Source organism: Urocitellus parryii, chromosome 1, assembly GCF_045843805.1.
Source record: "Urocitellus parryii isolate mUroPar1 chromosome 1, mUroPar1.hap1, whole genome shotgun sequence".
NCBI lineage: Eukaryota > Metazoa > Chordata > Mammalia > Rodentia > Sciuridae > Urocitellus > Urocitellus parryii.
In genome coordinates, this window is record NC_135531.1 from 180,118,054 (window position 1) to 180,130,232 (window position 12,179).

At 45.0% G+C, this 12,179-nt stretch overlaps 1 protein-coding gene across 2 annotated transcripts in view; it reads left to right on the plus strand.

Moving 5' to 3' along the window:
* Positions 1 to 12,179, plus strand: part of LOC144254712 (cilia- and flagella-associated protein 221-like) — a 93,473-nt gene that overhangs the window by 70,447 nt on the left and 10,847 nt on the right. For both annotated transcript variants that reach the window (XM_077798201.1, XM_077798202.1), the window contains exons 19-21: positions 1,610 to 1,768; positions 3,304 to 3,395; positions 10,022 to 10,114. In XM_077798201.1, coding sequence (XP_077654327.1) covers positions 1,610 to 1,768; positions 3,304 to 3,395; positions 10,022 to 10,114 — 344 coding nt within the window. The remainder of the gene's footprint in view (positions 1 to 1,609; positions 1,769 to 3,303; positions 3,396 to 10,021; positions 10,115 to 12,179) is intronic.

Sequence of the window (12,179 nt, forward strand, 5' to 3'; positions counted from 1 at the left end):
ATACAAATAAAATGAACAAAATCTCAGTGGTTCTTAAACATCTGAGATGAAGCAACTGTGAGGGGGAAGCTGTGTTGTTGTTTGGGGCAAGGACAGGGGATCTACTGCTCAAGCTCTGGAAAGAACATTGAAAGGCTCTGTATTTTAGTATTTTGATAGAATTGCTCTGTGCATCCATTAGGTGTGCTTAAAAAAAAGTAGCAAGGGCTGGGGATGTGGCTCAAGTGGTAACGCGCTTGCCTGGCGTGCGAGGGGCGCTGGGTTCGATCCTTAGCACCACATAAAATAAAATAAAGATGTTGTCCACTGAAAACTGAAAAATAAATACTTTTTTATTTATTTTTTATTAGTTGTTCAAAACATTACAAAGCTCTTCACATATCATATTTCATACATTTGATTCAAGCAGATTATGAACTCCCATTTTTACCCCGTATACATATTGCAGATTCACATCGGTTCCACATCCACTTTTTTACATACTGCCATACTAGTGTCTGTTGTATTCTGCTGCTCTTCCTATCCTCTACTATCCCCCCCTCCCCTCTCCTCCCCTCTCCTCCCCTCCCATCTTCTCTCTCTACCCCATCTACTGTAATTCATTTCTCTCTCTTGTTTTTTTCCCCTTTCCCCTCACTTCCTCTTATATGTAATTTTGTGTAACAATGAGGGTCTCCTTCCTTTACCATGCAATTTCCCTTCTCTCTCTCTTTCCCTCCCCCGTCTCGACCCTGTTTAATGGTGATCTTCTTCTCATGCTCTTCCTCCCTAGTCTGTTCTTAGTTGCTCTCCTTATATCAAAGATGACATTTGGCATTTGTTTTTTAGGGATTGGCTAAAAGTGCTCTAGTGCCATCCATTTCCCTGCAAATTCCATGATTTTGTCATTTTTTAGTGCAGAGTAAAAAAAAAATTCTCTCTTCTCTCTCTCTTTAAAAAAAAAGTAGCAAAACAATACACGAGGGCTGGGGTTGTGGCTCATTGGCAGAGTCGTGCCTCGCATGGGTTCAATTTGATCCTCAGCACTACATTAAAAAAAAAAAAAACTAAAGTTATTTAAAAAAAAAAGATCTCCCTTAAAACCAGAATCTGTATCCCAATGATTCAGCCTTCCTGAATCAAAAATACCACCAAAAACAAGGTTAAATATTGACATTTCCTGGTCGATCAAATGTCACCCTCTTCTTTGTCTTCTCTTTAAAGTTATTTCTAAGAGGCTATTTTTGTTTTCAGAACAAGAAGCTTTTTTTTTTACTTTTTAAAACCACTTTGCTTATTTAATAATTCCCCCTAATTCATCATAGTTAGAAACAAATACTTTAAGCCATTTTAAGCTGTGATTTCAATTAGACTTGTTTCCATGTGAGGTTGGTAAGTCCCAGTGGTATGCAGTGAAGCTCTTAAACCAGAGAAGTGGCGTTTATGGATGGTGTGATATTTTAAAATGCCGCCAACTTGAAGGCACGTGCTCTCCCACTTCTGCTCTCCAGACGAGCCGCCATGGGACTGGGAGTGTTAGTGCCAGCAGGAGCCTCGAAGAGCCTGGGCAGACGCCTGTCCTGTGCCTGGCTTGGGAACAGATAAACAAAAGCTCTTCTCTCTCCTGCAGAATCCCAACCCAGGATTATTTGCCGTCAAGCGCCCTCTGACCTATGCAGAGACGCTGATAGATTACCACCTCTGCCCCCACCCCAAGTACATGTTCACCAAGGAGTGCCACAAGGGGTCCAGCATTCCTCTCACCCAAAAGCAGTTTCTCCATCACACGGTAAGGCCATCCCCCAGCCCCCTGGCAGAGCTGGCCTTGGGCTGTGGGGAGGGGCAGGGCACAAGGGTGGAGGGACACCACTGAAATTAGAAAAAATGAGGCTCAGAGCCACAGCTGCAGAGCAAGAATGGTAACGACGGCCCTCAGCGGCCAGCCCTAAAGGGACACGGGGGGGAGACTCGGCCCCACTCTGGTCCCGTCCAGACTCACTTCTTGGGTTACCTGCTTCCCCCTTTTTTCAACATTCTCACATTTCCCCCTTAAAGGCCATGCATGTTCACTCACTTGAATTTCAACCTTGTGAAATGGTCACATGGTTGGCATAAGCCCATGGTCTGACCTCTTCTTGCTTTTGCCCCTACAAGTGTAGAAACATCAGGACAGACAAGGCACAGTAAAGAAGGGGCTCCAAAGAGTTCCTTCTACCCCAGTGACCAACCTGAGCTGAATATCCAGAGACACTTCTTCAGGATTACCCTCAGGCCCCTCAAACTCAACAAATCCCTAACTTGGGTCATTATCTCTGACTTCCACCCACCATACTCTGAAGTGCCTTAGCCCTCACTTGCATGTGTGGGGTGAGGGAGTAGAGTGGAGTAACCAGGGATTGAACCCATGCAGCTTTACCCCTGAGCTACGTCCCAGTCCTTTTTCATTTTTTATTTTGAGACAGGGTCTCACTATAGTGAAGTCTCACTGGCCTCGAAATTCTGATCCTCCTGCCTCAGCCTTCCAAGTGGCTGGGATTATAGGAGAACACCACCATGCCCATTTCCCACTTGCCTTTTTGTTCTATGGTTGTGCACAGAATTCAGGTGATCCTTAATCCCTCCCTCTTGCTCATTCCCCTATCCAACCAGCCTGCCTCTTACATAAGAGTTACATAAACTGCCACTCTCCCCCTAGTTTCCCCTATGGCTCACCACTGCTGTGGTCAGGCCTCCATAAAAATCTTTTGATACAGATCTGATCATGTCAGTTCCGGCTTGAATGTCAGGGTTCTACTGCCTGTGTGAGCAGTTCCACGCTCATTAGCTAGGCCCACGAGGCCCATGGTGACCACCGGCCTTTCCAGGTGTGCCTTGCCCCCTCCCCATCCCATGCCTTGCACTCAGCTGAGCTGATGGTCTCCTGACAGCACTTGGCGCTTCACCAACGCATTTGCACACACAGTTTCCCTGTTTGTCTTACCATCTGGAGAACGACCCAACCTCTTTGAATGGGGCATTAGTATTGCATTCATAATCCTCAATGCCAATCGTAAGGCCACATCTGCCCCCATCACAAGGACATGTTGCTTGTATAGCTAAGGAAGCAGGAGCAGGTGCACTTCTGTGTTGCCCTTTTCGCTTTTACAGTCACAAAAGCAATTGTCTTTTTTAGCTTCGGCAAAATTCAATCATATTTAATGAAATGATAAATTTGCAGCTAACATTTGAGATTGAAAATAGCTGAATGAAATGAAGTCCTCCTAGACTCCACCCCACCAACCAGTTCCCTTCCGTGCTCTACCCCTGAGCCAACTTTCATTGCAGGACATTATTCCCGGAGTCATGCACTGGAAGAGGTTCCAGTCCCTGACGCTCTCATCCTTGCCCGAAACCTCTAAGATGGAGACCACCCAGAGGTAAGCCACAGCTCATCTGTCTCCTGGGAAGGTATCTGTCCACAGACCACAGAGGCTGAGACCCCCAGAAGTTAAATACCAACAATAGGTCAAGTCGTGCTTTTAAAGCTCGAGGGAGGGCTTGCTGATCCAAGAGCTATGAACACATGTAACTGATTTTCATATTTTGAAATTATCCGAGACACACTTTTTTAAAAAGTGATGTCCTAGGTGGCCCATTGGCAAGACCAACAATCTAGATAATTCTGATAAAATACTCATGGTCAATTTTTAAAGTTTTTAACTGGTCAAGATCACCTTCTGCACCCTCCATATCCAATTCTAAAGAATTCACTTCTTGCCCAGCCTGTGCTCATGGGAGTCCCACACTATCCTCAGACAGAGACAGCTCAGCTCCATGCACAGCCTGGCGCTCGGCCACAGTCAGAACTGGTAGGTGAGAATATTGTTGGCCTATGAAAGAAGAAAACCAAGGTAGTCAAATTTCTGCCAGTTTGCTTATTTAATATCTCTTCAAAACCCTAAGATATCAAATAGACTGATACCTTTTCTCTAGACTTCATCTGGTCAGCAGCTCACTCCTGAGCCCTTGAACTTGAGTCTTCTGTTCACTTTCCTTCTAAATGTAACTAAATGAGTTATTGGTGAGCAAATGTGCCTAGTGTCCCACAATGATCATCAGCTGTCACCTTCTGTTCAAATCTTCTGATCCAGAAAGAGGCCCACCCAAGGTGGCAAAGCCCAAGAGTATCCAGGAAAGCTAACCCCTGCCACTGACCAAGGTCAACAGAGGCTCTTTATAACCCCCCATCCAGCTCCCACCAGTGTGTCCAGCTCCTCTGACTCAGAAACATGGAGAGCCCCACAGGACCTCTGGGAGCTGGGGGACCTCACATGTCTGCTGGACACCTTCTTGAGCCTCGTCCTCTTGTCAGAAAGATAAAGAGGAGGCTGAACTTGTGAGGGTCCTTCTCAGGTCCTTCTCAACCTTGGCATCATATTTTTAGTAGGACTAAGAATGCTCACTGCTATGATTGGAACATGGTTTGTCTCCTCCAAAACTCGTGTTGGAGTTTAATCCCTATTAAGATATTAAGATTAAATACCTTAATCCCTATTAAGGTATTTAATCCCTATTGAGGTATTAAGAAGCTAGAAACCTCCCCCTAGAGATGGAGCCTTTGGAAAGCAATTAAGATTAGATAAGGGGCAGGGGAGGTGGCACACGCCTATAATCCCAGCAGCTCAGGAGGCTGAAGCAGGAGGATGGTGAGTTCAAAGCCAGCCTCAGCAAAAGTGAGGCACTAAGCAACTCTGTAAGACCCTGTCTCTAAATAAAATACAAAATAGGGCTGGGGATGTGGCTCAGTGGTCAAGAGCCCCTGAGTTCAATCTCCAGTATCCCGCCCCCCCAAAAAAAAGATTAGGTAAGGGGTAAGCCTTCATGATTGAATTCTGAGGGTTTTATAAAAAGAGGACAGAGGTCAAAGGACAAAATTCAATCATATGCCTGCACTCCCGATCTCACCATGTGATGCCTGACCCATTCCTGGATTCTGCCAGCAAGAAGACCACTACCAGATGCAGCCCCTTGACCTTGGACCGGAACTTTTTTCTTTATGACTTATCCGGTCTGTGGTATTTTGTTGTTAGCAACAGAAAATGGGCAAGTGCTCACCCAAAAAGCAGCTACCCAAGTCCACTGTCCATCCACCTGCCCCCCTCCAGGGATTGGAGAAGATTGTTGGAATCGTTGTACCCCTAGGACTTAATTTGACCTCTTCCTTCCTTGCCAGCAGCAGAGTCTTCCTGAGTTAAAGCAGTGCAGCTGAACTTCCAGGGGCTTCTCCATATGCTGTGCTTTGGATCATTCCTCTGGGGCTTCTCCTCTGCCTTATTTCACAAGATAAACAAAAAGCCTGGGGCATGGGATTCAGGACAGGAGCCCAAACATGCCGCTTCCTTTCCTGTCACACCTCATTCAACCCGTTGCCATCTCAAAGTGAATCCAGCATCTTTCTTGTTTATTTTAACATACTTTTAAAAATCTAGATCTTCCAGAATCAGGGGAAACGGTGGCCGTGTAGAAAGAAGGAAAGCCTTGGTGTCAGAGAGACCAGCCTCTGTTACTTGCGGGCCATGTCACTAGCTCTCTGTAGCTGGGTGAGTCACCTCTTCACTGACGTCCTTTATTTCCTCACCTGTGAGGCAGGGGCAAGTGAGGAAATTAAAGGCTGGTCTTGTCCTCACAGAGCTGTTTCAAAGATTGAAATAAAATGATCTTGATGATCCTATGAAGCCATCCAGCATGCTGCCCAGGGCACTTTGGTCACCCTTCTCTCTTCTATCTTCCAAATTGTCCAATCACTCCGTGGCCACCAGATGGTGCCATCAACACCTCAGCACACACATTTTGCTGGGGGACCAGGACGCATTAAAATGATCCACATTGTGGGGCGTGACAGTACAAGTCTGTCCTCCCAGCAATTTGGGATGCTGAGGTAGAAGGATCTCAAGTTCAAGACCAGCCTCAGCAACTTATTGAGGCCATAAGCAACTTAGTGAGACCCTGTCTCAAAATAAAAAATAAAAGGGCTGGTGCCCCTGGGTTCAATCCCTAGTACTGAAAAATCATAGATGAATAAATAGACCCTTGTAGGAGGGAGGGGTGGGTGTAAGTCAGGGGTAGAGCACTTGGCTAGCATGCTAAGGCCCTGGGTTCAATCTGCGGCACAAAATAAATAAATAAATAAGATTAACCCATGTAATCAGTAAGGCAAACAGAGCTCTGTCTGGGATTCTGTCATGAGACTGAATAGCAAAATGAGGAGTGATGGGAAGGGGACTGCCTGACTCCCACCCACACTCACACACACGTGTCCCGAGAATTAAGAGAAAACATCCTTCTTCTTATTTATTTTTAAATTATTATTTCCAAAGCAGTGTCCTTGGAAAAAATCCTGAGGCTGTCAGTGTGCAGTGGCCGTGGACTTGAGCAACCATGAATTAAACATGAATTCTACATGAATCAAAGAAAACTCTCCACCATGACTTGTTACTTCCAGCTCCTGTGCCCAAATGCTCTGTTGGGCCAGTTTGTTTTAAAATAAGCTGCAATTGAATAACAGTTCAAAATCAAGAGCAGATTCTATATTTCCTTATCATGGATTCCCACTGGATTTATTTCTAAATGTAGTTACAAAACAGTAATAGTAATTCCTTTTATTTTTTTTTTTAAGTTCTGTTTTAATCCATTCAGGTTGCTATAACAAAATACCATAGGCTGGGTAGGTTGTAAACAATAGAAATTTATTTCTCACAGTTCTGGAGGCTGGAAAGTCGAGGATCTGGCATGGCAGACATGGTGTCTGGTGAGGGCTTGTTTCCCCATTTGTAGTTGGTGCTTTCTCGCTGTGTGCTCACGTGAACAGAGGAGCAGGGCAGCCCTCCGGGACTTCTCTTCCAAGGGCACTAATCCCATTTATGAGGGGTGCACTCTCACGACCTGACCACCTCCCAGAAGCTCCATCTCAAAATACCTTCGCATGAGGAGTTAGGTTTCAGCAGATGATTTGGGGGAGGACACAAACATTCAGTTTACACTCCATAGACATCCAATTAACTTTTGCGGACATTTTTCTTGAATAAATTACCTTCTAGTAATATGATGCTTCCCTTGTATCTTTTGACTCTGAGATTTAACTGCGTCTTGTTAAATCAGGTAATACAGTTGCTTAACATTTATTTATTCCAAGTCATTTTTGTATCCATATAAATCAGAGCAGCTCATTGATTTCTGTACTTTTTAGTAAATTCAGAGAGAATTTGTCAAGTCTCTGTGGACTTCCTCAAACTCTGAGAAGTGAGCAGCAATCAAAGAATTTTTCTCATCCAGAAGGTCCCAGACTTTCAGATTTTATAGAGCAGTAAAATGTTCAGAAAAATTTGGGGAACTGAGTTAGCATTATCAGAGATTTACTTCGTCAAGTAAGGACACTAAAGTAGAACAAGGCAAAACAAATGAGAAGCACTGAACCATTTCAAATTCAAAATAGGGCAGGGGATGTGCCTCAGTGGGCGAGTGCCCCTGAGCTCAATCCCTGGAAGTCCCCCCCCCCAAAAAAAAAGGACATAATGATTGGAGAATTTACAAATTGGACTCATTTTATTTCATGAAAATCTCTTGGTTGTTGTCATTACATTGCCCCAAACCAATCTGGTCTCTGAGAAGTGGTCCAGCTCCCTCTTTTCAGTCCCTCTTCTCAGCAGGACTCCCCTCTGACTACACATGTGTTTAAAAGTTTTGATGGAATTTTCAGTGAGGACCTGGATTCTTTGTCATGAAGTCAGTAAACAGGGTTCATCTCAGGTGGTGGGGCCCAGGGTCTTTTTAGAGGGGAATGAAATTAAAGACAAAAATCTGAGTGATAGTTATGCACATTGCTACTAGAGTATGCTTGTATCTTGGCCTCGTGTGCAAAGCCAGAGGAGAGGTATACAGACACATACTTTACATACACACAAGGACACACACCTACATACAAATACACATACATACACACATTTTAGAAATCATGAATGCACACCAAACCCTACAATTCCAGTCAATATCCAAGCATTATTGCTTGCTTTCCATTTTCTTTCACTGTGAAAACCCTGCCCTAGCACATTTACTTACTCAACTTCATAATATATCCAATAGTTTCAGAAATGACTCCTCCATGAACACTTTCAAAAACAAGCATAATAAATAGAGCACAGATTTATTGGCAGTTCTTCCCCTACCCTATCCCACCCAGGACTGGGGGTATGTGGGTGTGGTCGCACACTAGAGAAGTCACCTCTTCTTTCTATACTATATCAGTCCTTTCTTTCTCTTTTCCCTCCCTTCCCCACTCTCTGCTCCCTCCCTCTCTCTCTTCCTCTCTCTCACCCTTTTCTTTTTCTTTCTTTCCCTCTGTTGTGATCATGAATTACTTGTTTCAGTTTGCTTTCAGTTTTTTAAAATTTCCTTTCTCGTTGACTTGATTTTATGTTTTCATTAAGTAGAACATCACCGTGTCTTCCAAACTCAAAACTGCACACAAAGGCATCCCGGGAAGTGTCCCTTCCTCCCTCCTCCCTCCAGCCCATCCCTGCCCAGGGGAGGGAACCCACTTGGTCTTCTGCCTCCCCTTTCCTGTTTCTCCCTGTGGTGTTAAGCCTTCCAAGTGTATGTATTTTTCTTATTTTCTCTTCTCATGTGAACCGTGGCCCTCTAGTTAGGCTCTTCTGCATTCGCTGCTTTCTTCACTCCTAGAAACCACAGCATATCAGTTCACAGATACCTTTCCCACCTTCCCTCTATAAAAACCACAGCACCATAATGGTTTTCAGCCATTCTCCTTACTTGACAGTCAGGTGCATTTTTTTTTTTTTTTGGTTTTATGTGATTTATTTAATGTATATTAAGAAACACTTCTAGATAGTTTTTTAAAACTCTAGTTGGACACAGTATCTTTATTTTTTTTATTTATTTTTACGTGGCCCACATCCTCGCATGTACTAGGCAAGTGCTCTACCACTGAGCCACAACCCCAGCCCATAAATAACCTTTTTTTTTTTTTTTTTTTGGTGCTGAGGATCGAACCCAGGGCCTTGTGCGTACAAGGCAAGCACTCTACCAGCTGAGCTCTATCCCCAGCCAGTACATTTTTACACAGGGGCAAAACAAGGGTGAGAGTCTGCTCCCAAAGGCATGTGCATTCACAAAGGAGCCTCAGATTCACCCTGCTCCTGCTCCTCTGCCTTATCTTCAGCCCGCAGCTCTTCCCAGGCTGGGAGGAGGTCCCTTTCTTTCCACGTGTGTTCACGTACCACTCTTTGCTCTTTTTCATGACACAGAACTCTTTCAGGCTTCTGGAAATTTCTCCCACCTAAATTGTTGAAAACTTGTATCCACTCCTGTCCTTCCCCTGTTCTCTTTGCTGTTGTGTGATCCATTTTTATTCCTTCAACATTATTTAAAAGGGTTTTAAGGAAGAAGTTGAGACCCCCCAAAAAGCGAGTACTCATTCCACCATCTTGAATCAGAAATCTGCTGCCAACATTTAAACAACGACATATTTTCCCTCCCTATCTCAATTATTTTAATGTCCTCAATACTCAGGAAATTTTATAGAAACCTCTATAGTTATAATGCCAAACAGTACGTCATGGGGTGGTAAGGAAGGTTTGAAATTGGGCAGAATGACCAAGGAAGGCTATGAAGGTGGGCAAAGTGGCAAGAACAAAAAGTAGGTCCTCTAACTCCCTTCCCTGCCCCACCCAGGAAATTCTCTCAATGAGCCTTGCACATGCCATGCCGGGCAGGCGCTCCACCACTGAGCCCTCCCCAGCCCCTCTGTGAGCCTGACCTCACACTCCAGGAGACACCTGAAGGCAGCCTTCTCCAGGGTGTGACCAGGGCCTCTCAGCGGCCTCTGCCTTTTCCAGAAGCATTGGGGGGTGTTCCAGAGGGAGGGAGAGCAGAGGAGCAGAGGACTCACCAGGGGTAAAGTTGAGACGCTGTAGGAAATCACATAAAGACCCCCAAACTGCTAATGTGATCATTTATCCTGGGCTGCGTGTGTGTTTTTCTTCTACAGCTATGACTCCTACAATCCGGTTATACTTCCTATCAACACTCCTGCTCCTCTTGAGGACTTACCGGAAGAAGATAGACTGGAAACTATTGAACGGTACTGATTTTTCTTTTTCTTTTTCTTTTTTTCTTTTTCTATTTTTCTGCATTTAATCTCTAATGTGATCTGTTTTCCAAAAAATATGCAAGGTGCTGTGAGGGATTTCAGAAGAGCACACAGCCCCTGAGCTTGCAACTCAAACGAGCAGATAAGGCCAATGTCCAGCCATACCACCATCTAAATGAGATCCCAACTTGCGCTGGAGGATAGACAAGGTGTAAAACATGTTGGTAGCTGGCTGCTCCATCTGGGAGCTCCGGGAAGGGAGAGCAGAGATGGTGCTGATGGGCTGGGGAGGCTGCCGTGGTCCTGCGGACTCGGTTACTACGTGAAATACGGGTAGGATTTGGAGAGGCATGAAGAATAAGCCCAGAAGCAAGATGCTTACACTTGATTTTACTGATCAGCAGCCAGCAGCCAGTGAAAATATGCCCTTGAGTCTCCTGATAACAGACCCAAGAATGGCAAATCTGAACCAAGCAGAGCACGTGTGCTTGTCTCAGAGCAGCTGCTCATCATGAACACCTCAGAGCACACATGTCCCCAGCTGAACCGCTTGCCAGTGCCCCATTTGCAGATGCCTCTAGATTGCAGTCATTGCTTTCTCCTTTTTAAAATATGCTTAGCTCTTGATACATCGCTACATAACTTCAGGGAGAAAATAAGAAATTTCATGTTTTAGCAAGTACTTTCTACCAGGCAGGGATAAAATTCATTTAAGTTTTCTAGTTTAATTAACCAACAAAGCATAAAGTTTTAGCCATACTCATCTATATTAGTTCATTTTCTGTTACTATAACAAAATACCCATGGCAAGTTAACTTTATAAAGAAAAGAGGTTTTATTTAATTTCCAATTCTAGGAGTTCAAAGGCAAGGCACCAGCTCTCTCTGGTGAGGACCTCATGGAAGATGGCATCACAGTGGTGGAAATACAGGGGAGAGCATTTCGGGGCTCAGGCTCACTTTCAATAACTCACTTTCATGAGAACTAACTCAAGAGTCCCCGAAGAACTATCTTACTGCCTTCTAAGGGAATACCTCAATAAATTCACAACCTAAAACTGAGACACCTCCTCACATGTCACCACACTGGGGACCAAGCTTCCATCATGAAAGCCATTTGAGTGCAAACCACATCCAAACCTTAGGAACATCTTTATTAAAATTAAATTCTATCACAATCTAGAGCATTTGAGACATTGTATATCATAGCAGTGAAGGTATAGGCTATGGGAGCTGGGGATATAGCTCAGTTGGTAGAGTGCTTGCCTCGCATGCACAAGGCCCTGGGTTCAAACCCCAGCACCACAAAAGGAAAAAAAAAAAAAAGAAGAAAGGTGTAGGCTGTGGGCTCTGCCACTGCAGGTGACCTCACCTCGGTGCCTCAATAGCCTTGTCTTTTTTTTTTTCCTTTTGGTTTTTAATACCCTTGCAGGTGGCAGAAAGGAGCACTTGGATGTGTGGCTGTATCTGTGATGGCAGTATTAGGGTAGGGCGCAAGGAAGACCACTAGCCTTACATGACAAGATCATGACACATTAGGAAGACCCAGGGCCCCAAATCTCCTCCTTTGGTCTCTATTTCCTGACCTTATATTACTGAAGACCCACTCTCTGGCTCTGTCCCTATTAAAGCACAGATACCCCTGGGGGGGGGGCGGGGAGCCCTGGAGAGTCTCACCTGCACGTCCGCGTAAGTTCCTCAGAGCCTTTTTGAAGTACAGACTTGAGGAACAGGGGCAGGAGAGATGGCGGAACTAGAGAACACCTAGTCCAGGAAGAGACCAAGGAAAACACGGGGTCAAAAGCTGAAGACACACGCTGCCACCTTAGGCATTGTGACAAGGCGTATGGTCCTGCAGGCTCTCATTCAACTAGAGCAAAGCGTCAGCATGAGGAGTCTGGTCCCTGGTCACTGCCCAGGCCTAGTGTCCATCCTGGGCCACATGACGTGCCTGTGTTTGCTGCTCCTGGGTCAGTGACAGGCACATGGGCTCTGCACGCCCCCCAAGGGTCCACTTGTCAAATTCTGGGTCCTACTGGAAGGTGGTAGAGCCTCTG